At 37.0% G+C, this 21,782-nt stretch overlaps 1 protein-coding gene across 1 annotated transcript in view; it reads right to left on the minus strand.

The window, feature by feature from the left end:
• Positions 1 to 17,026: 17,026 nt before the first annotated feature.
• Positions 17,027 to 21,782, minus strand: part of ITGA1 (integrin subunit alpha 1) — a 173,324-nt gene continuing 168,568 nt past the window's right edge. The window contains exon 29 of the mRNA XM_517769.9: positions 17,027 to 21,101. Within this exon, the coding sequence (XP_517769.2) occupies positions 21,057 to 21,101 (45 nt within the window). The 3' untranslated portion in view covers positions 17,027 to 21,056. The remainder of the gene's footprint in view (positions 21,102 to 21,782) is intronic.

Here is a 21,782-nt window from a genome sequence, read left to right on the forward strand (position 1 = left end):
AAAAAATCAATGAATCCAGGAGCAACACTAATAAAGGAGAAAAGAGAGAAGAATCAAGTAGATGCAATAAAAAATGATAAAGGGGATAGCACCACTGATCCCACAGAAATACAAACTACCATCAGAGAATACTATAAACACCTCTATGCAAATAAACTAGAAAATCTAGAAGAAATGGAAAAATTCCTGGACACATACACCCTCCCAAGACTAAGCCAAGAAGTTGAATCCCTGAATAGACCAATAACAGGCTCTGAAATTGAGGCAATAAGTAATAGCCTACCAACCAAAAAAAGTCAAAGACCAGACAGATTCACAGCCGAATTCTACCAGAGGTACAAAGAGGAGCTGGTACCATTCCTTCTGAAACTATTTCAATCAATAGAAAAAGAGGGAATCTTCCCTAACTCATTTTATGAGGCCGGCATCATCCTGATACCAAAGCTTGGCAGAGACACGACAAAAAAAGAGAATTTTAAACCAATATCCCTGATGAACATCGATGCAAAAATCCTCAGTAAAATACTGGCAAACTGAATCCAGCAGCACAACAGAAAGCTTGTCCACCACGATCAAGTTGGCTTCATCCCTGTGATGTAAGGCTGGTTCAACATACTCAAATCAATACATGTAATCCATCATATAAACAGAAGCAAAGACAAAAACCACATGATTATCTCAATAGATTTAGAAAAGGCCTTTGATAAAATTCAACAGCCTTCATGCTACGAACTCTCAATAAACTAGGTATTGATGGGATGTATCTCAAAATAATAAGAGCTATTTATGACAAACCCACAGCCAGTATCATACTGAATGGACAAAAACTGGAAGCATTCCCTTTGAAAACCGGCACAAGACAGGGGTGCCCTCTCTCACCACTCCCATTCAACATAGTATTGGAAGTTCTGGCCAGAGCAATCAGGCAGGAGAAAGAAATAAAGGGTATTCAATTAGGAAAAGAGGAAGTCAAATTGTCCCTGTTTGCAGATGACATGATTGTATATTTAGAAAACCCCATCTTCTCAGCCCAAAATCTCCTTAAGTTGATAAGCCACTTCAGCAGAGCCTGAGGATACAAAATCAGTGTGCAAAAATCACAAGCATTCTTATACACCAATAACAGACAAACAGAGACCAAATCATGAGTGAACTCCCATTCACAATTGCTTCAAAGAGAATAAAATACCTAGAAATCCAACTTACAAGGGATGTGAAGGACCTCTACAAACCACTGCTCAATGAAATAAAAGAGGACACAAACAAATGGAAGAACATTCCATGCGCATGGATAGGAAGACTCAATATTGTGAAAATGGCCACACTGCCCAATGTAATTTATAGATTCAATGCCATCCCCATCAAGCTACCAACGACTTTCTTCACAGAATTTGAAAAAACTACTTTAAAGTTCATATGGAACCAAAAAAGAGCCCACATTGCCAAGACAATCCTGAGCCAAAAGAACAAAGCTGGAGGCATCAGGCTACCTGACTTCAAACTATACTATGAGGCTACAGTAACCAAAACAGCATGGTACTGGTACCAAAACAGAGATATAGACCAATGGAACAGAACAGAGCCCTCAGAAATAATACCACATATCTACAACCATCTGATCTTTGACAAACCTGAGAAAAACAAGCAATGGGGAAAGGATTCCCTCTTTAATAAATGGTGCTGGGAAAACTTGCTAGCCATATGTAGAAAGCTGAAACTGGATCCCTTCCTTACACCTTAAACAAAAATTCATTCAAGATGGATTAAAGACTTAAATGTTAGACCTAAAACCATAAAAACCTTAGAAGAAAACCTAGGCAATACCATTCAGAACATAGGCATGGGCAAGGACTTCATGACTAAAACACCAAAAGCAATGGCAAGAAAAGCCAAAATTGACAAATGGGATCTACTTAAACTAAAGAGCTTCTGCATAGCAAAGGAAACTACCATCAGGGGGAACAGGCAACCTACAGAACAGGAGAAAATTTTTACAATCTACCCATCTGACAATGGGCTAATATCCAGGATCTATAAAGAACTTAAACAAATTTACAAGAAAAAATCAAACAACCGCATCAAAAAGTGGGCAAAGGATATGAACAGACACTTCTCAAAAGAAGACATTTATGCAGCCAAAAGATACATGAAAAAATGCTCATCATCACTAGCCATCAGAGAAATGCAAATCAAACTACAATGAGATACCATCTCACACCAGTTCGAATGGCGATCATTAAAAAGTCAGGGAACAACAGGTGCTGGAGAGGATGTGGAGAAATAGGAACACTTTTACACTGTTGGTGGGAATGTAAACTAGTTCAACCATTGTGGAATGTAGTGTGGTGATTCCTCAAGGATCTAGAACTAGAAATACCATTTGACCTAGCCATCCCATTATTGGGTATATACCCAAAGGTATATGCTGCTATAAAGACATATGCATGCGTATGTTTATTGCCTCACTATTCACAATAGCAAAGGCTTGGAACCAACCCAAATGTCCATCAGTGATAGACTGGATTAAGAAAATGTGGCACATATACACCATGGAATACTATGCAGCCATAAAAAGGATGAGTTCATGTCCCTTGTAGGGACATGGATGAAGCTGGAAAGCATCATTCTCAGCAAACTATCACAAGGACAGAAAATCAAACACTGCATGTTCTCACTCACAGGTGGGAATTGAACAATGAGAACACTTGGACACAGGGTGGGGAACATCACACACCAGGGCCTGTTGTGGGGTAGGGGGAGGGAGGGAGGGATAGCATTAGGAGATATACCTAATGTAAATGACGAGTTAATAGGTGCAGCACACCAACATGGCACATGTATACATATGTAACAAGCCTGCATGTTGTGCACATGTACCCTAGAACTTAAAGTATAATAAAAAAATTTTTTAAAAAACCTTGAAAAATGGTTAGAGGAATTGCTAACTAGAATAACCAGTTTAGAGAAGAACATAAATGACTAGATAGAGTTGAAAAACACAGCACAAGAACTTCGTGATGCATGCACCAGTATCAATAGCTGAATTGATCAAGTGGAAGAAAGGATATCAGAGATTGAAGATTAATTTAATGAAATAAAGAGTGAAGAGAAGATTAGAGAAAAAAGAATGAAAATGAATGAACAAAGCCTCCAAGAAATATGGGACTATGTGAAGAGACCAAACCTATGTTTGATTGGTGTACTTGAATGTGACGAGGAGAATGGAACCAAGTTGGAAAACATTCTTCAAGCTATTATCCAGGAGAACTTCCCTAAACTGGAAAGACAGGCCAACGTTCAAATTCAGGAAATACAGAGAACACCACAAAGATATGCCTTGAGAAGAGCAACCCCAAGACACATCATCATCAAATTCACCAAGGTTGAAATGAAGGAAAAAAATGTTATGGGCAGCCAGAGAGAAAGGTTGGGTGACCCACAAAGGGAAGCTCATCAGACTAACAGCAGATCTCTCTACAGGAACTCTACAAGCCAGAAGAGAGTGGAGGCCAATATTCAACATTCTTAAAGAAAAGAATTTTCAACCCAGAATTTCATATCTGCCAAACTAAGCTTCATAAGTGAAGGAGAAATAAAATCCTTTATAGATAAGTAAATGCTGAGAGATTTTGTCACTACCAGGCCTGCCTTACAAGAGCTCCTGAAGGAAACACTAAATATGGTAAAAGAAAAACCATTACCAACCACTGCAAAAACATATTAAATGCCATCAACACTATGAAGAAACTGCATCAACTAACTGGCAAAATAACCAGCTAGCATCATAATGAGAGGATCAAATTCAAACATAACAATATTAACCTTAAATGTAAACGGGCTAAATGCCCCAATTAACAGACACAGACTGGCAAATTGGATAAAGGTTCAAGATCCATCAATGTGCTGTATTCAGGAGACCCATTTCACATGCAAAGACACACATAGGCTCAAAATAAAGGGATGGAGGAATATTTACCAAGCAAATGGAAAGCAAAAAAGCAGGGGTTGCAATCCTAGTCTCTGGTAAAACAGACTTTAAACCAACAAAGTTCAAAAAAGACAAAGAAAGGCATTACATAATGGTAAAGGGATCAATGCAACAAGAAGAGCTAACTATCCTAAATATATATGCACCCAATACCGGAGCATCTAGATCCATAAAGCAAGTTCTTAGAGACCTACAAAGAGACTTAGACTCCAACACAATAATAGTGGGAGACATTAACACCTCACTGTCACTATTAGACAGGTCAACGAGACAGAAAATTAACAAGGATGTTCAGGACTTGAACTCAGCTTTGGACCGAGTGGTCCTATTAGACATCTACAGAACTCTCCACCCCAAATCAACAGAATATACATTTTTCTCAGCACCACATCACACTCATTCTAAAACTGACCACGTAATTTGGAAACTGCTCAGCAAATGTAAAAGAACAGAAATCATAACGAACAGTCTCTCAGACCTCAGTGCAATCAAACTAGAACTCGGGATTAAGAAACTCACTCAAAACCACACAACTACATGGCAACTGAACAACCTGTTCCTGAATGACTACTGGGTAAATAACAAAATTAAGGCAGAAATAAATTCTTTGAAACCAATGAGAAGAAAGACACAATGAACCAGAATCTCTGGGACACAGCTAAAGCAGTATGTAGAGTGAAATTGATAGCACTAAATGCCCACATCAGAAAGCTGGAAAGATCTAAAATTGACACCTCAACATCACAATTAAAAGAACTAGAGAAGCGAGAGCAAACAAATTCAAAAGTTAGCAGAAGACAAGAAATAACTAAGATCAGAGCAGGACTAAAGGAGATAAAGACACGAAAAACCCTTAAAAATATCAACTAATCCAAGAGCTGTTTCTTTGAAAAGGTTAATAAGATACACAGACCACTAGCCAGACTAACAAAAAGGAAAAGAGAGAAGAATCAAATAGACACAATAAAAAATGATAAAGGGGATATCACCACTGATCCCACAGAAATACAAACTACCATTAGAGAATAATATAAACACCTCTATGCAAATAAACTAGAAAATCTAGAAGAAATGGATAAATTCCTAGACACATACACCCTCCCAATACTAAACCAGGAAGTTGTATCCCTGAATAGACCAATAACAAGTTCTGAAATTGAGGCAGTAATTAATAGCGTACTAATCAAAAAAAGCCCAGACCAGATGGATTCACAGCCAAATTCTACCAGAGGTACAAAGAGGAGCTGGTACCATTCCTTCTGAAACTATTTCAAACAATAGAAAAAGAGGGACTCCTCCCTAACTCATTTTATGAGGCCAGCATCATCCTGATACCAAAACCTGGCAGAGACACAACAAAAAAAGAAAATTTTAGGTCAGTATCCCTGATGAACATTGATGCAAAAATCCTCAATAAAATACTGGCAAACTGAATACAGCAGCACATCAAAAAGCTTGTCCACCACAATCAAGTTGGCTTCACTCTTGGGTTGCAAAGCTTGTTCAACGTACACAAATCAATAAATGTAATCCATGACGCAAACAGAACCAATGACAAGAACCATATGATTATCTCAATAGATGCAGAAAAGGCCTTTGATAAAATTCAACAGCCCTTCATGCTAAAAACTCTCAATAAACTAGGTATTGATGGAACATATCTAAAAATAATAAGAGCTATTTATGTCAAACCCACAGCCAATATCATCCTGAATGGGCAAAAGCTGGAAGCATTCCCATTGAAAAGAGGCACAAGACAAGGATGCCGTCTCTCACCACTCCTATTTAGCATAGTATTGGAAGTTCCAGCCAGGGCAATCAGGCAAGAGAAAGAAATAAAGGGTGTTCAATTAGGAAAAGAGGAAGTCAAACAGTCTCTGTTTGCAGATGACATGATTGTATATTTAGAAAACCCCATCGTCTCAGCCCCAAATCTCCTTAAGCTGATAAGCACCTTCAGCAAAGTCTCAGGATACAAAAATCAATGTGCAAAAATCACAAGCATTCCTATACACCAATAATAGACAAATGGAAAGCCAAATCATGAGTGAACTCCCATTCACAATTGCTACAAAGAGAATAAAATACCTAGAAATCCAACTTACAAGGGATGTGAAGGACCTCTTCAAGGAGAACTACAAATCACTGCTCAAGGAAATAGGAGAGGACAAAAACAAATGGAAAAACATTCCATGCTCATGGATAGGAAGAATCAATATCATGAAAATGGCTTTACTGCCCAAACTAATTGTAGATTCAATGCAACCCCCTCCAGCTACCATCGACTTTCTTCACAGAATTAGAAAAAACTACTTCAAATTTCATATGGAATCAAAAAAGAGCCAAGACAATTCTAACCAAAAAGAACAAAGCTGGAGCCATCATGCTACCTGACTTCATACTATACTATGAGGCTACAGTAACTAAAACAGCATGGTACTGGTACCAAAACAGATATATAAACTAATGGAACAGACAGAGGCCTCAGAAATAACACCACATATCTACAACTATCTGATCTTTGACCATCCTGACAAAAACAAGCAATGGAGAAAGGATTCCCTATTTAATAAATGTTGTTGGGAAAACTGGCTAGCCATATGCAGAAAACTGAAACTGGACCCCTCTTTACACCTTATACAAAAATTAATTCAGGATGGATTAAAGACTTAAACGTAAGACCTAAAACCATAAACACCCTAGAAGAAAACCTAGGCATTACCATTCAGGACATAGGCATGGGCAAAGACTTCATGACTAAACACCAAAAGCAATGAACAAAAGCCAAAATTAACAAGTGGGATCTAATTAAACTGAACAGCTTCTGCACAGCAAAAGAAACTACCATCAGAGTGAACAGGCAACCTACAGAATGGAAGAAAATTTTTGCAATCTATCCATCTGACAAAGGGCTAATATCAAGAATCTACAAGGAACTTAAACAAATTTACAAGAAAAAAACAAACAATCCCATCAAAAAGTGGGTAAAGGATATGAACAGACACTTCTCAAAAGAAGACATTTATGTGGTCAAGAAATATATGAAAAAAAGCTCATTATCATTGGTCATTAGAGAAATGCAAATCAAAACCACAATTAGACACCATCTCACACCAGTTAGAATGGCAATGATTAAGAAGTTAGAAAACAACAGATTTTGGAGAAATAGGAGCGCTTTTACACTGTTGCTGGGAGTGTAAATTACTTCAACCATTGTGGAAGACAGTGTGGCAATTCCTCAAGATCTAGAACCAGAAATACCATGTGACCCAGCAATCCCATTACTGGGTATATACCCAAAGGATTATAAATCATTCTACTATAAAGACACATGCACACGAATGTTTATTGCAGGAGTCTTCACAATAGCAAAGGCTTGGAACAAACCCAAATGCCCATCAATGATAGACTGGATAAAGAAAATGTGGCACATATGCCCCCATGGAATACTATGCAGCTATAAAAAAGGATGAGTTCATGTCCTTTGTAGGGACATGGATGAAGCTGGAAACCATCATTCTCAGAAAGCTAACACTTGAACAGAAAACCAAACATTGCATGTTGTCACTCATAGATGGGAGTTGAACAATAAGAACACATGGACACAGAGAGGGGAACATCACACACCGGGGCCTGTCAGGAGGTGGGGGGCTAGGGGAGGAATAGCATTAGGAGAAATACGTAATGTAGATGATGGGTTGATGGGTGCAGCAAACCACCATGGCATGTGTATACCTATGTATACCTGTGTAACAGACCTGCACGTTCTGCACATGTATACTTAAAGTATAATAATAATTTTAAAATTTCACCAGTTTTCAATTTGTATTAAAGATGTAAGCAGGCCGGCTAATGTTAAATAGTTGTGATGTAAAACATTTTACCTATTCTCATAATAATACAAAGATCTAAGACCTTAAATTGGTAGTATTTTTTGGATCAGCACCATTACAAGCTACTATGTTATTTGTAAATGCATTTCTGTCACCTTATAACTTTAATAATTCTGTCAAGGATCCGCTTGTATTGTCACTGTGAGAAAAGATCATTAGATGCAAAATGCATCATAACTATGCCTTACTTATGTTTGCACTATTATATGTTGTTTTGATTTTTATAATAGTTTAATAGTTTATTATATAGTAATCATTTTTTTTTTTTTTTTGAGATGAAGTCTCGCTCTGTCACCCAGGCTAGAGTGCAGTGGCGTGATCTTGACTCACTGCAACCTTCGCCTTCTGGGCTGAAGTGATTCTCCTGCCTCAGCCTACCGAATAGCTGGAGTTACAGGCATGTGCCACCATGCCCGGCTAATTTTTGTATTTTTACTAGAGATGGGGTTTCACCATGTTGGCCAGGCTAGTCTGAAACTCCTGACCTCAAGTGATCCATCTGCCTCACCCTCTCAAAGTGCTGGGATTATAGGTGTGAGCCACCGCGCCCGGCTATATGGTAATAATTCTAATATTGCTATATTTTATCCTAATATTACAGTCTACTAATACTGCTTCTTTATGTTTTGGATGAATGAAAACACTGGTTTGAGAGTTCTGACAGTTAGTAGAGGGTAAATACATTGAGAGACATTAACTGGAGAGGGGATTTTAGATCTTAAATTAATAAGGAAATGGAAAAATTAAATAAAGTCTTACTTTGCACGATAAGTAGTAAGTTTATGGAACTCATTGCCCTAAATTATACTTAATAGGTTAAAGAACACTTACATAAATACAGAGACTTTTGTTGATGCATAGCAAATATTAGAATTTGAAATGAAAGATATACTCTCAAATAACTAGTGCTTCACAAAAGCAGAACAGAAGCTACAGCTGGGATACTGAGGACCTTACGGTTGAAAGTGCCCAAGCATAGACCAGGTTTCACTGTTTGGGATGTTGTAAAGAAGTTTCCAGTACTGGGTGATTTTTCAACTGCCTCCAAGGGTTCAAGTCTATGATTAGTGATCATTTTGTATGTTCATGGTTTCCTTGCCAAAGAGATGTAAGTGAGCTGGAAAAATATAACTATAAAACGTTATTCACCCCATGGCATTGCTTCTGACTGACAAACTCACTTTGCTGCAAAGTAAGTGCAGCAGTGGGCCCAGGCTCATAGAACTGGTCTTACCATGTTCTCCACCATACTGAAGCAGCTGGTCTGATGAAACAGTGGAATGTCCTTCTGAAGACTCAGCTATAGCACCAGCTAGGTGGCAGTACATCAGAGGGCATGGGCAAGATTCTCTACAAGGCTGAATATACTCTGAATCACTGTCCAGTATATGGTGCTGTTTCTCCAATAACTAGGATTCATGAGTCCAGGAATCAAAGGTGGAAATAGGAGTGACTCCACTCACTATTACCCGCAGGGACCCACTAACAAAATTTTTGCTTTCTGTTCTCATGACCTTACGCTCTGGTGGCCTAGGGATCTCAGTTCCTAAGGGAAGAATGCTCCCACCAGGAGACACAAAAATGATTCAATTGAACTGGAAATTAAGACTGCCACCTGGCCCCTTTGAGCTTCTCATGCCTCTCAATCAATAGGCAAAGAAGTGAGTTATAATATTATACTGGGTGAGGTGGCTGATCCTCGCTACAGAAGAGAAATTCAACTGCTACTCCACAATTGAGGTAAGAGAGAACATGCTTGAATTCCAAGAGATCCCTTAGTGTGTCACTGAGTATTACCTTACCTTGTGATTATAATCAATGGAAAGCTACAACAGCCCAATCCAGGAAGGACTACTAATGGCTCAGACTCTTCAGGAATGAAGATTTGGGTCATTCTACCAGGTGAAGAACCATGACCAAATAAGGAGCTTGCTGAAGGGAAAAGGAACATAGAGTGGCTAGTGGAAGAAGGTAGCTGTAAGTATCAGCTACAAGTGACCAGTTACAAAAAAAAGAGGATTGTAATTGTTATGAATAGTCCTCCTTATTTTGTTTAGAATGTGAATATGTTTTAAATATAATTATATTTGTACGTATTAAGAAAATATCTTTGATTTTCACTCTCTCTGATTCTTTTGTCATGTAACTGCAGATGTATTGACTTTATATCATAGTTAAGTATTGTTAATTTTCAATCATAGTGTTTCAGTTATTAGACATCAAGGAGAAGAGTGAATTTCAAAGACTTTGCCTCCTTTTCTGGGGAAGGGGTTAGTGCATTTTTAGTAGTATGCAGGATAATTGTATCATGTTTGGTGAAATTATGACCTTGTTATTGCCTTTATTTTGAGGTTAAGTATGGCTTAAGGAGATGTGTATGGGTGACCAGTTGACAGAGGTGGACTTGTGGTGATTAATTTTATGTGTCAATGTGACTGGGACATAGGGTGCCCAGATATTTGGTTAAACATTATTCTGGTTATGTTTGTGAGGGTGTTTCTGAGTGAGATTAGCATTTGAATTGGTAGACTGAGGAAAGCAGATGGCCAGTGTTTTTAGCCTTCATCCAATCTGTTGGAGGCCTGAATGGAACAAAAGGCAGGGTAAGAGAGAATTTGCTCTCTCTGCCTGACAGTTTGAATTGGGATATCAGTCTTCTCCTACACTTGGACTGGGACTTATACCACTGGCATTTCTGACTTTCAGGCCTTTGGACTTGGACTAGAACTACACCACCAGCTTTCTTCCACCACTTACATCATCAGTTCTCCTAGTCTTGGACCTTCAGACTCGGACTGGAACTATACCATCAGCTTTCCCGGGTCTCTAGTTTACAGACCGTAGACCATGGGACTTCTCAGCCTCCATAGTCATGTGAAGCAGTTCCTTATAATCTCTCTCTCTCCATATATATATATGTGTGTGTGTGTGTGTGTGTAAGATATAGATATCTCTCCTATATACACATATGTATGTATATATCTCCTATTAGCTCTATGTCTCTGGAGATCTCTGACTAATATAGTTGATCAATTTTTGCATCCATTCAGCAATAAACAAATATTTACTGAAAGTTACTATGTGCCAAGTACTACCAAAATAGATGTGTGTTCTCCTCTACCTCTGTGTTTTCATTTCTCTTCCAGTGACTTCCTCTCAAGTTCCTGTCCTTGGGGAAGCAGCTTCGGACTCAGATAGATCTTGGTTTTTATTTCTACATCACTACTTACTAGTTTTATAGCCTTGAAGTAGCTCCTTAGGTCCTTTGGGTCTCAATTACATCATCTGTATAATAGGAATAATAATAATAATACCATTTAGTGTTGCTGATAGGATTAAAAGGCTTCATGTTGGAAAATTGCCTAGCTCAATGCCTGGCATGTGGGAGGCAGACAACAAATGTTAGTCTCTTACCTTTCTTCCCCTCCCCATAGAAAATTGGGAGACTTCACCAGTCACCATCAGTTTCATTCAAAACTACCTACTTTCCCTGTATTACTGCCTTACATGTCCTGCCACTTTCAGAATTCAAATGACTTTCCATCTAAAAATACAATCTTCATTCATGTGTTTGCTCACATATGGGCTCAGACATGTTCACACAGAGATATACATTATGCTTAATGGCAACTCAAGTGGACAATAGTGAACTCAAACTTCAAAAAAAATTCTGACAAGATGTTGGCAACACAAGACTACATTCTTTACACCATTTATTCAGTGGTTCATCTTAAAAGGGGGAAAACCTGATCAGCCGTCAAACAATACACTAATTGGAATCTTTGTAGAATTACCCGCCTTTTAACGATGAGGTATGCAGAATGGGCAGGAATAAAAGAAGGGTCTGAAAAGTGTGTGAAAAGGAATAACAGATGGTACTTGAGTGAAATAGAATAGAAAAATCTGAGTAAAGGAAGGAAGAAAACAGAAAAGGAGAGATTGAGCATGCAAAGCTAAAGAGCCTTGGGCGTTTTATCAAGGATAGTTAGTCCTTGGAATGGCTAGCTTCCAGCTTCACTAATTACCGTCTGATGGCTGAATCTGGTTGCTATTTTTATTTACCAAGTTGAGACATTTCCACTCTTGCCTTTGGAATGCCATTCTGAGTTGTGGTATCTAAATGAATTCATGCCACACAATCAGTTGAAAGATACTACAAAAACAAAAAAATAGCTGAGTGAAGTGGAAGCTAAAGACAAAACCCACAGATATTTCAATGCTGCTTTTATTAATTCAAGCCAGCACTTGCCAGTGAAGTACTAACTAGAGACCTGGCACATGACCAAAATCTGTGAACTGCTTGGAAGCCTAGGTGCCTATGGACTATGATGCCTGTTCTATTATTCCTGCCACTGGGGTAGCAATTAGACCATGGCAACCAGAATCTGTGTAGGTTAGGGATCCCCCTACACATGAACTTAAGACAAATTTCAAAGTGGGGTGACTCCATGGATTCTTCCTTCATCCGAGTTTTATTTCAGGTGTCAATGGTCCTTGAAAATCTACAGGACATCAAAGTCAATCCAAGCAAAAATCTAGAATATCTACATGCTTAGCAGATTTCCATGGGTCCCTGTCTCCTTCACAAGATTAGAATCTTCCTATGCCTGGAACTAGACACATGTTAAAGTTTATTTTGTCTGATATAATATAGCCCCTCCAGCTCTCTTATGGTTACTATTTGCGTAGTGTATTTTTATTCCATCATTTTTCTTTCAACCCACTTGCACCTTTCAAGCTAAAGTCTTTCTCTTTTAGAGGGCATGTAGATCAACTTTATTCTTTTATCAGTCTGAAAATCTCTGCTTTTTGATTTGGGTGTTTAGATCATTTACCTTTAATGTAATTATTGATATGGCCAGAGTTATATTTGCCATATTGCTGTTTGTTTTCTATATGTCTCCTGTCTCATGTGTTCCTCTGTTCCTTATTTACTGTCTTTTTTTTTTTGCTAATGCTTGTAATGATGCCAGGTCTTTTGTTTCTGGCAAAAATTCTTTCTTTCTCTGGGATTATTAATAAAATAATATAGTTGGTTTGCATAATAAACAAGGCCAAATATGCTATCACTCTTTGCTCTTTGCCCCATCCCACTTATGCTTGAAGAAGTAGGTAAAGAAGTAATTATTCTCCATGCAGACTATGGAGAATTCTAGTGTGCCATATGTGTATGTGTATGTGTATAGCAGTTATTGGCTCAGAAGGAGAAGGAGGCGAGTGGGTAATTTTCTTCCTTATTGTCAACTTCAAAGCAAGGGAAAGTATTTGATGACCATCATCCTTTTTTTACTAGAGAAAAATTAAGAAATATAATATTATATTTTTTAAAAGTACAGGGTACTATATTCTTTATGATTTTTAGCATATAATTTCTGGTACTGGTATGATGGCTATTTTAAAATTATTTCTTGTGGTTTTCAAATTACCTACATGTGTATACATCCCCCTTTTACCATAAATGTTTTCTTGATTTAACAATTAATATTCACATATTTTTAAGCAATTAAAATAATATTGCTGTTATAAAAAATAAATAGACATAATCTTCAGTCTTCTTAATTCATGATCACTTCTGTTTGGTGAAATTACACTTGACATCTGCCTATGCGGATCACATTATTTTTATAATCAAAGTAAATGAAGGTAAGGAAGTAAATGTTGTGATATTCTCTGGATGTACAAATAATAAATCTTGAGGTATACCATTTATTTTCCAGTGAATATATCCAGATTCTTCCTTAGTAACTCCACTGTATTCTCTTCCTGGATAAGGGGTGAAGAGAGAGAAAAAGCACTTACTTTACAGTAAGAGAGAAAAGATAGGGCAGTGAAAATGTGCTCTGCCAAAACTTAGGTAGATGACCTGACGAATAACCCCTTCATAATTCAGTCTGTGTCTTCTGTAACAATAGCTTCTCACTCACCCCACAGCATAGTTTGAGAATGAAATTTTAAATAAGATGACCATGTGTTATTTTTACTAAAACTTCTTCCTGTATTTTCTTCTAGCCCTAATATATTAAATAATTTTATATAATAAACTATAAATTGAATAAAGAAAATAACTACTTTTAAATTTCTTGATTTTTTTATATCACCTATGTGGTATAATCTATGATTATACTGCAGACTATTTATTATTAAAACATCTCATTAGAAGAAGATATATAGTATTATAGATCCTGTGGTTTTTGTCTCGAGTTCACAAAGAAACTAATCACATTGCTAAATCTTGTACAGGAAACACCACAGACAGACTTAATTTACTTTTTGCTTTTTCCTTTTAGAGCATTAGAGTGAAAACCTGCCAAAGCATCAAAAAAAAAAAAAAAAAAAAAAAAAAAAAAAAGAAAGGTTGGAGCTTCAGAAGAAGTCACATTAATTTTGGAAAAAATATACACACTTAAAAATCACAGCAATCACATTCTTCTTTGAAAAAGTCATTTTTAAAATTTAACATATAAAACAGGATGCTCATTTACCTTGACGTAAAATACACAGCTGATGCACCAGATAAGACAGAATTATACAAAAATACCAAAGCTCTGACCTTCAATTGGTGTACAGGATATGCCATACACAGGACATTCAAAATGCTTTTTTACTCTCTCAGCTATTTCTAATTATATCAGATTAAATGACTGTTACCTGATTTCTTTACAAAATGGGTTTAAATGAAGCATATAATAAATTACAAGAGTCAACAAAGGTTATGCTTCTTCGTTCCTGAATGCAATCGAAACATTTTCTTCTAATGAGTTTATCCAATTAAAGTCTTGTAGAAATGCACATTCCCTTAAGTTAGTCATTTTAGTGAGGCAAAAAAAAATGAGCAATGAAATATAACTTTATGTTAGATCAGGCAGAACAGTTCATTGGAGTGATGGATATTTCAGGGCAGTAGTTCTTGTATGCAGTATTTTTCTTGCTAATAAAATGAATACAATTCTTTACACTGTCCATTAACAATTTTACAGTCTCACAGTAGTAATACGCAGTATACCATTCTCCTTACAGGCCAATTTTTCCTAATAAGGAATGCAGAGCATCTCTTGCATCCTGAGTAACGGCAGGCAATATCAGAAATAAAACAGTAAATGTTGAGTTCTCTTGTATAAAATGGTTCTAGAGTGAAGAGGGTCTGAGATGTTGCTGCATTAAGTGATTGTTTTTACTTGAATCCAAAGTGTATTAAACTCCAGGAAATTAGCCTTGGTTAATCTACACATAAGAATATAGTTTTGCTCTTATTTAATCAACAATTTACTTATGCAAAGTACATGTGTTAGTATTGTGGGCAGGGTATATGGGGTCTGAGTGAGCTTAAAGCATTTTGAGGAGTAAGGATGTAGACATAGAAGAGAAATAGTTTCATCATCTTCCACTCCCTCACCCCCATTTTTTTTCCTATCTCTCAAGGTGCAAAATGCTGCAGCAGCATGACAGAAAGATTGTCACCTGGCACTGGTCCTAAGTGTGGTGGTCCCCTTCTGCACAGCTATTCTGTAGAGGAAAGGACAATTATGTTGGCTCACTGCTTCCCAGTAATCTCTCTCTACCTCTTAAAAAACAAGGGTGAGGATAAGTAATGCAATAGAGAGATTTTTCAAGACCACAACTGGCTTTCATTGCGGTGTCATTTGGAAGATTTGTTTTTAAAATTTTGTCCCCAATCTAAAGGCACAGATCAAACTGAAATAAAAAGATTTAAACATTGGATCTCAGTCTATTGCAAAAGAGTTCCTACAATTCCATACTTCATCTTTTTTTCATAAAGATATTACCTGAAATATGCTAAAGCCAAATGTAATCATAGTTATGAGTGTCACAGGTCCTTAGTTGATTGCCAAGATTTCCCTGGTGTGTCAGATAATTAAAGGATCTCTGAGTGTCCGCTCACCAACAAAGATAACATGTCACCACCCAAGGCCCTGCTATGGGCACAAGGCAGAGAAAGGCCTTGCTGAGGAAGCCCCAAATCATCCCCACCACGCAGCTGAGAAGAGAAGCCAACTGGAAGGCAGAAGGAAAAGAGATCCTGCACATTGGCTCTGGCTCCTACTGCCCAGTCTTATAGCACTGAAATTCTCCAGCCTGTGGGAGGAGGAAAATGCTAGGGAGTCTTGTATAAAGTTCTAAATTCATCAGCTACTGGGGAAAGCTTTTGCTATATGTAAAGAGAGAGAAAAAAATACTGATCTCAAAGCAAGGAGTCCAAAGTTAGGAGTGATGAGTCACCCTTACATATTTTTTGGTATGATAAAATTTCAATGAGAAGCATTCCCGGGTGCCTGATGTAAGGTGCAGATCTTGGGGCATAAGAACAGTAGTGGGTTCAAGGGTTAAGCATCGGCCCTTTATAATGGGAAAAGGATCCATTCCCATTAGTTAGGAACTGGACTTCCTGGGTGGAGATGCTGTAGGGGGCAACAGGGCTGGGGCTTAAGAGACTCCAGATGCTACTTCACATTTTCCTCAAGGTTAATGGTTAAAGGCTGTTACTTTGAATTTCTAAATTTAAGATTAAATTTTAACCTGAGGATCAAAGATGCTGATTTGTTCGTCCGATTACAATGTTACAGTTTAACCCTAATTTTCTTATTCCACCTAAGAGTGTTGTTCAACAGTGCTTCCACTTAGAAACAGCAGCATTTAGCCTTTCGTAATGTGCCTTGGTTTCCTTTCACTGCAGTTAACAATTAATACCTGGTGTTGGTTTCAGAAATTCTGTGTGAGAATGGTTTAGAATCAGCAGTCTGATTGGAAGCCAGAGGACTCACCTGGAAGCTGTTTGCATTTAAAAGCCTGCTATTTAGAATTAAACTGTACATTTTAGTTATAAATACAGCATCCATGTGAGGACTTTAAGGCCCTTCTTTTCATTTTTTAGATGATTTCCATGGGTGAGGTTGGCGATTGTTGGGTGCATTTGGAGGGCCATTGAAGAGCTAAATCCTGCTAGCTTCCCCAGGCGTAGTTGCTGATAGTGTCCCATAACAGTTTGTAAATGTCTTAAAGATGTTCCAGCTTGGAAGTATATTCTGCTTTGTCCCTCCTCCATTGTACTATGTGAACCCTTTAGAACACCGCTGCAGAACAAAACACTGAAATCCTGTATAAATGATTGAGTCACTGAAGCTGGTACTCAGAGCAAATGTTTTATTAACAGATTTTTCTCCAGTAGTCTTGAAAATCTCCCCTGGGGGAGAAAACTGGCAAAAGGGGGCCTGAGGGTTGTTGGAAGAAATGAAAAGTACATAGGATGCTATTTTGAAAAACTGATTTGTCAGAAGCCACTTTATTTGAACAATAATGTGACTGCACCTGGCACATGAGACAGGCTCTGGGCCTGTTTCTCAATGTTGTGAAAAGCAGGACAGTCAGTTCCCATGGAGTAGATTACAGCGTGTTGGACAAGGACATTCCCCCGTGTGAAGGCACACTCCATGGAGCCAGTGGGGCCACCATTCACGGTGTGCAAGCTGTGGCCTTGGAGAGAACATGGGCAGGCCTTCCCCAGCCTCTGCTATACCCCAGCTTTACTCCATTGATCACAACAATGGCACTTTTTTCTTTTGGTGCAAATATTTCCATTTTCCAATTGAGCCTAGACTTTGATTTTATAAAAGGAAAAGAGAATATCTATATATGTAAATATCTGCATGTGAGTGTATGTATATATATATATATGTATATATGCATTTATAGATAAAATTATTATGGTTGCAGAAGCATCAAATTTTGTAAAAATATCTGTTTACTACAAGCCTCTTTTCAAGCACACTTATGACACAGAAAATATTCAGAGATTAAATTGCCCATGAATCTAGTGCTCACAGGAAAATAGTTTGACAAATTGGACCAATGAAGTTGAAATTGGATCATAGAAGTTAAAAATAGTTACAAAGTATCATCTTTTGTAATGTGTCTCACAGGACTTTGAATTCCTTGGGAAAATGAGACAATTTTTTTGTGGCTGCTGTGTAGGTCTGATTTTCACTGTGGATCACCCTTTATATTTTCCTTCTTTCAACTCCTTCCTTCTCCTGCAAGTTCATAACATTTTATTAATATCAAAGGAAGGTTATAATTTTAGAAATCAAAATTAAAGAATGGGTGCTGTGTAGCATTATGTCTACTGGGCTTGATATAATCAGTACTTTTGGCAAAATTTAAAACGTGATTATACTGTGTGTCATTGGATATGTATATAGACACAACATGTTCTCTATCAGTCTCTATATCTATCTATCTATCTATCTATCTATCTATCTATCATCTGTCTATCTATCATGTAATCTGTCTCAGTGGTGTGCTGAAGTCAGCTCACACTGGTTGGTAAGAGCTGGCAGATACATTTCCAGGAATTTTGTAAGCTGATTAGGGTCACTTTGGTAGTTTGAAAATGGAGAGAGAATATTTGGACCATGGAAATTGGCAAATGATACAAATCAGAGACTGTTTTTTTTTTTTCCCTCCTGGACAGTGTGTTGTTAAATAATGTACCAATATACCATTGTACTTTGGTCAGAAAAGAGAGTGCATACATGGTTCAGTTTACAATGGGAGCAATAATCAATTATTTAGAATACCAAAGTTAGAGAAAAAGAAACTTTTTGGCAATTTAGCCAATAAGTTTATAAATAGTCTTAAATATCACCTGTTTTTCTAATTAAATGTTTTAAAAGTAAATGATAGAGTCTAGTACATTTCTTAATCATTAAATACATTTTATAACATTTGTACAAAGCTGTTTTGAAACATCTGTTGACTTTTTTTAATCAAACGCTCTGTACTTGTTTTTTAAATAATTGCAGAACTATAAGTTAAACTTAAATATTAATAAAAATGAAACTATATGAAACTAGATGAATCAAACTTGTCTTGCAGATATAGCTTTTGTGTTTATTTTCTGTAAACGGTTTTTTGGTGTTATTGAGCTATTTTTGTATTCAATTTATATGTGTACATGTGTCTGCACATGCACACACACACACACACACACAAACCTCAACAAATTATAATATTAGAGAAACAGGACTTCTGGTTCATGAAATATTTTACTTAATAGCCATGAATGACTTATGTTAAAAATTGTGCCGGGCTTATAAGTATCTCTTTGATCTGGCCAACAGCTCTTCCTCTCTTTTCTGAAAACTTCAAAATGCCCTCATTTCTATTTTTTCCCTTTCAGTTAACAATTTAGTTTAAAAGTGCACACTCATGGTTCAGTAAATGGGCTTTGTCTAGTAGTCATAGATGCTGAGTATGAATTTCAATGGATCCGTTAGCTTTACTACTAAGGTCTTGCTGAGATCGGAGCAGGGCTTCTGGGCAGGCTGAGCACTGGGGGTGTGCAACATGGTAACTCTGAATAAGAGAAACCCTGAGTTTTACTGGGCAAAGAAAGAACAAGTGGGTATGATTTCTGAACCTGGAAATAGCGAAAATGAAGGAAATTCCAAAAGCGCGTATTTCCAAATAATGACAGGCCAGCAAGAGGACACCAAACCTCTAGAAAGAGGTATTCTTTCTTCCAGCTACTGATGGCTTTGGCATCCCACAGGCACATTCCTTTGGCCTTCAGGATCTTAGATGCAGATGTGGAGAGTCAAGAGGTAGGCTGACTCTGAGTCTTCAGCTAAATTCTTTGGAAATTAGTTTGAAAAAAAAAATAAATTTATAACATTTAATTTCTATGTGGATTTGCTCCTCTTTGAACAAAGCAGAGCCCAGGAGTTTCTGGATAAATACATGTTCTGGTCTTGTTACAGGTTCTGGTAAATCAGATGGAGAAATGTTGTTGCAGAAATGTCAGCAAACTTTACAGCAGTAGTTCACACATGCAGCTACTATACATTCATTCATTGCTATTTTCCTAAGAAATGGAGCAACCTAGGAGCTTATGCTACAGTAGATTCCAATGAACCATAATGACTACTTCAAGAACAAAGAAGCACATACAAAGGTGTGATATCTTTCTGTTGGTTTGAGTTTTCAAACCTGAAATTCTTTAAAATACATTTCTGGGATTTTATTTAAATATTGATGCAACACACTTAAAAAGCAGTGACTTCTTGGTAAAATGTAATACTGAAATGGAAAATTGTCTTTTCAAAAAAATAAGAAATGTGGTTGGAAATTAAATACCTTTTAAAAAATTAAAAATAAACACACTCTCACAGCTTGGGGGTTTGAATGAACCCTGTACCAAGGAGTTGAGACAACTCCTTCTTTGGGTCACATACTGGAACCCTTAGCATTCAAAAGCTGCTCAGCAAAGATAATTTCAGCATTTCAGTGGCATCTTTCTCTGCTGTCGTATTTCATTCAGAAGCCATTTTAGCATGTCCTCCATATATGGCTTTTCATGACAAATCACTGTGATGCCACACAAAACTGCTTTAAGTGTTTTTTCAGTATAAAAGAGTTTTGCATTTAGAGCTCAATATCAAAATTAAGCATGTTCTGTAAAAGCTTAATGTAACCCATTTAATATACTTGTTTTTAAACGAGACTATCCTGATTTTCCATCCTAGATAAAATTTTAGCTCAATTGCAGTACTTTCCAATCACCTTGGGCCGGGAGGGAAAATTTTTAGGTATAGAACCCAACACAAAGATGCTAAATGTATTCTTCGTGACTTAATTTTCAATCCATATTGTATATGGATTCTACCGAGGGAAAATATTCTCATTTGAATCGGGAGAAATGATCTTTTTCAGGTAATTCTTTTCTTGGCATTTACGAGTGCTGACTGTCATGCTGAACATGGATATCCAACAGGAATCAAGGGGGAAAGCTTAATTTATATTGTTTTGAAAATAGATGTTTCTATGATCATAAAAATCTTTTTATATATTCCTTAAATATTTTGGATGGTGATTTAATACATAAACATATTTGTACAGGTTTTTTAAAAAACACTTTGTAATTTTGCTTACTCAACAAAAATGAGTAATTATGTAAAATATTTTTTGTCATTTTATAAAATATGTCTTTTTGGTATTGTTTTTGGATAATGCATGACCTGTCATTTTCCAAGTAATGAATCCCTGATGGATTACATAGTTACATGACTATGTCATGAATTATACATTTCTTGTCACATATTTGAGGCAAACCTGAGGATAGATTATTGAATAATTGTTATTATTTTCTTTCGTAAAATATTTCATTTCTCCATTTTCTTTTTCAGTGGTCTTTTGAAGAATCCAATCTGTTGAGAAAACACAAAACATAGCACAATTAACTATTTTAATTTAGGTAGCAAATATTAATCCTTTGGATAGAATTAAATTTAATAGTATATTGGCAATGCTGGGCACACAACTAATATAATTAAGAAATATTTTCTCATTGACCTATTAATATTCAATGTCAAAAAATGACATTATTAAATTGCTGTTTCTTTTTTTTTTCTTTTCTTTTTTTTTTTTTTTTGAGACAGAGTCTCACTCTGTCACCAGGCTGGAGTGCAGTGGCGTGATCTCCGCTCACTGCAACCTCCGCCACCCGGGTTCAAGTGATTCTCCTGCCTCAGCCTCCTGGGTAGCTGGGACTACAGGCATGCACCACCATGCCCAGCTAATTTTTGTATTTTCAGTAGAGACGGGGTTTCACCATGTTGGCCAGGATGGTCTCTATCTCTTGACCTCATGATCTGCCTGCCTCGGCCTCCCAATGTGCTGGGATTACAGGCGTGAGCCATCGCGCCGGGCCGCTGTTTCATTTTTAATATTTTCATTGGTTAAATACAGCATGACCCCTAGTAAAATATAGTATACACATTGAACTTATTAAAAGCTTCTGGGAAAATATTTTGGGAGACAAACTGCAATTAGCTAGCATTGTCTCTTCTTTGCCATCATCTTTTTTTTCAGGGATGTGGCAGAGAAAT

Source organism: Pan troglodytes, chromosome 4, assembly GCF_028858775.2.
Source record: "Pan troglodytes isolate AG18354 chromosome 4, NHGRI_mPanTro3-v2.0_pri, whole genome shotgun sequence".
NCBI classification, from domain to species: Eukaryota; Metazoa; Chordata; class Mammalia; order Primates; family Hominidae; genus Pan; species Pan troglodytes.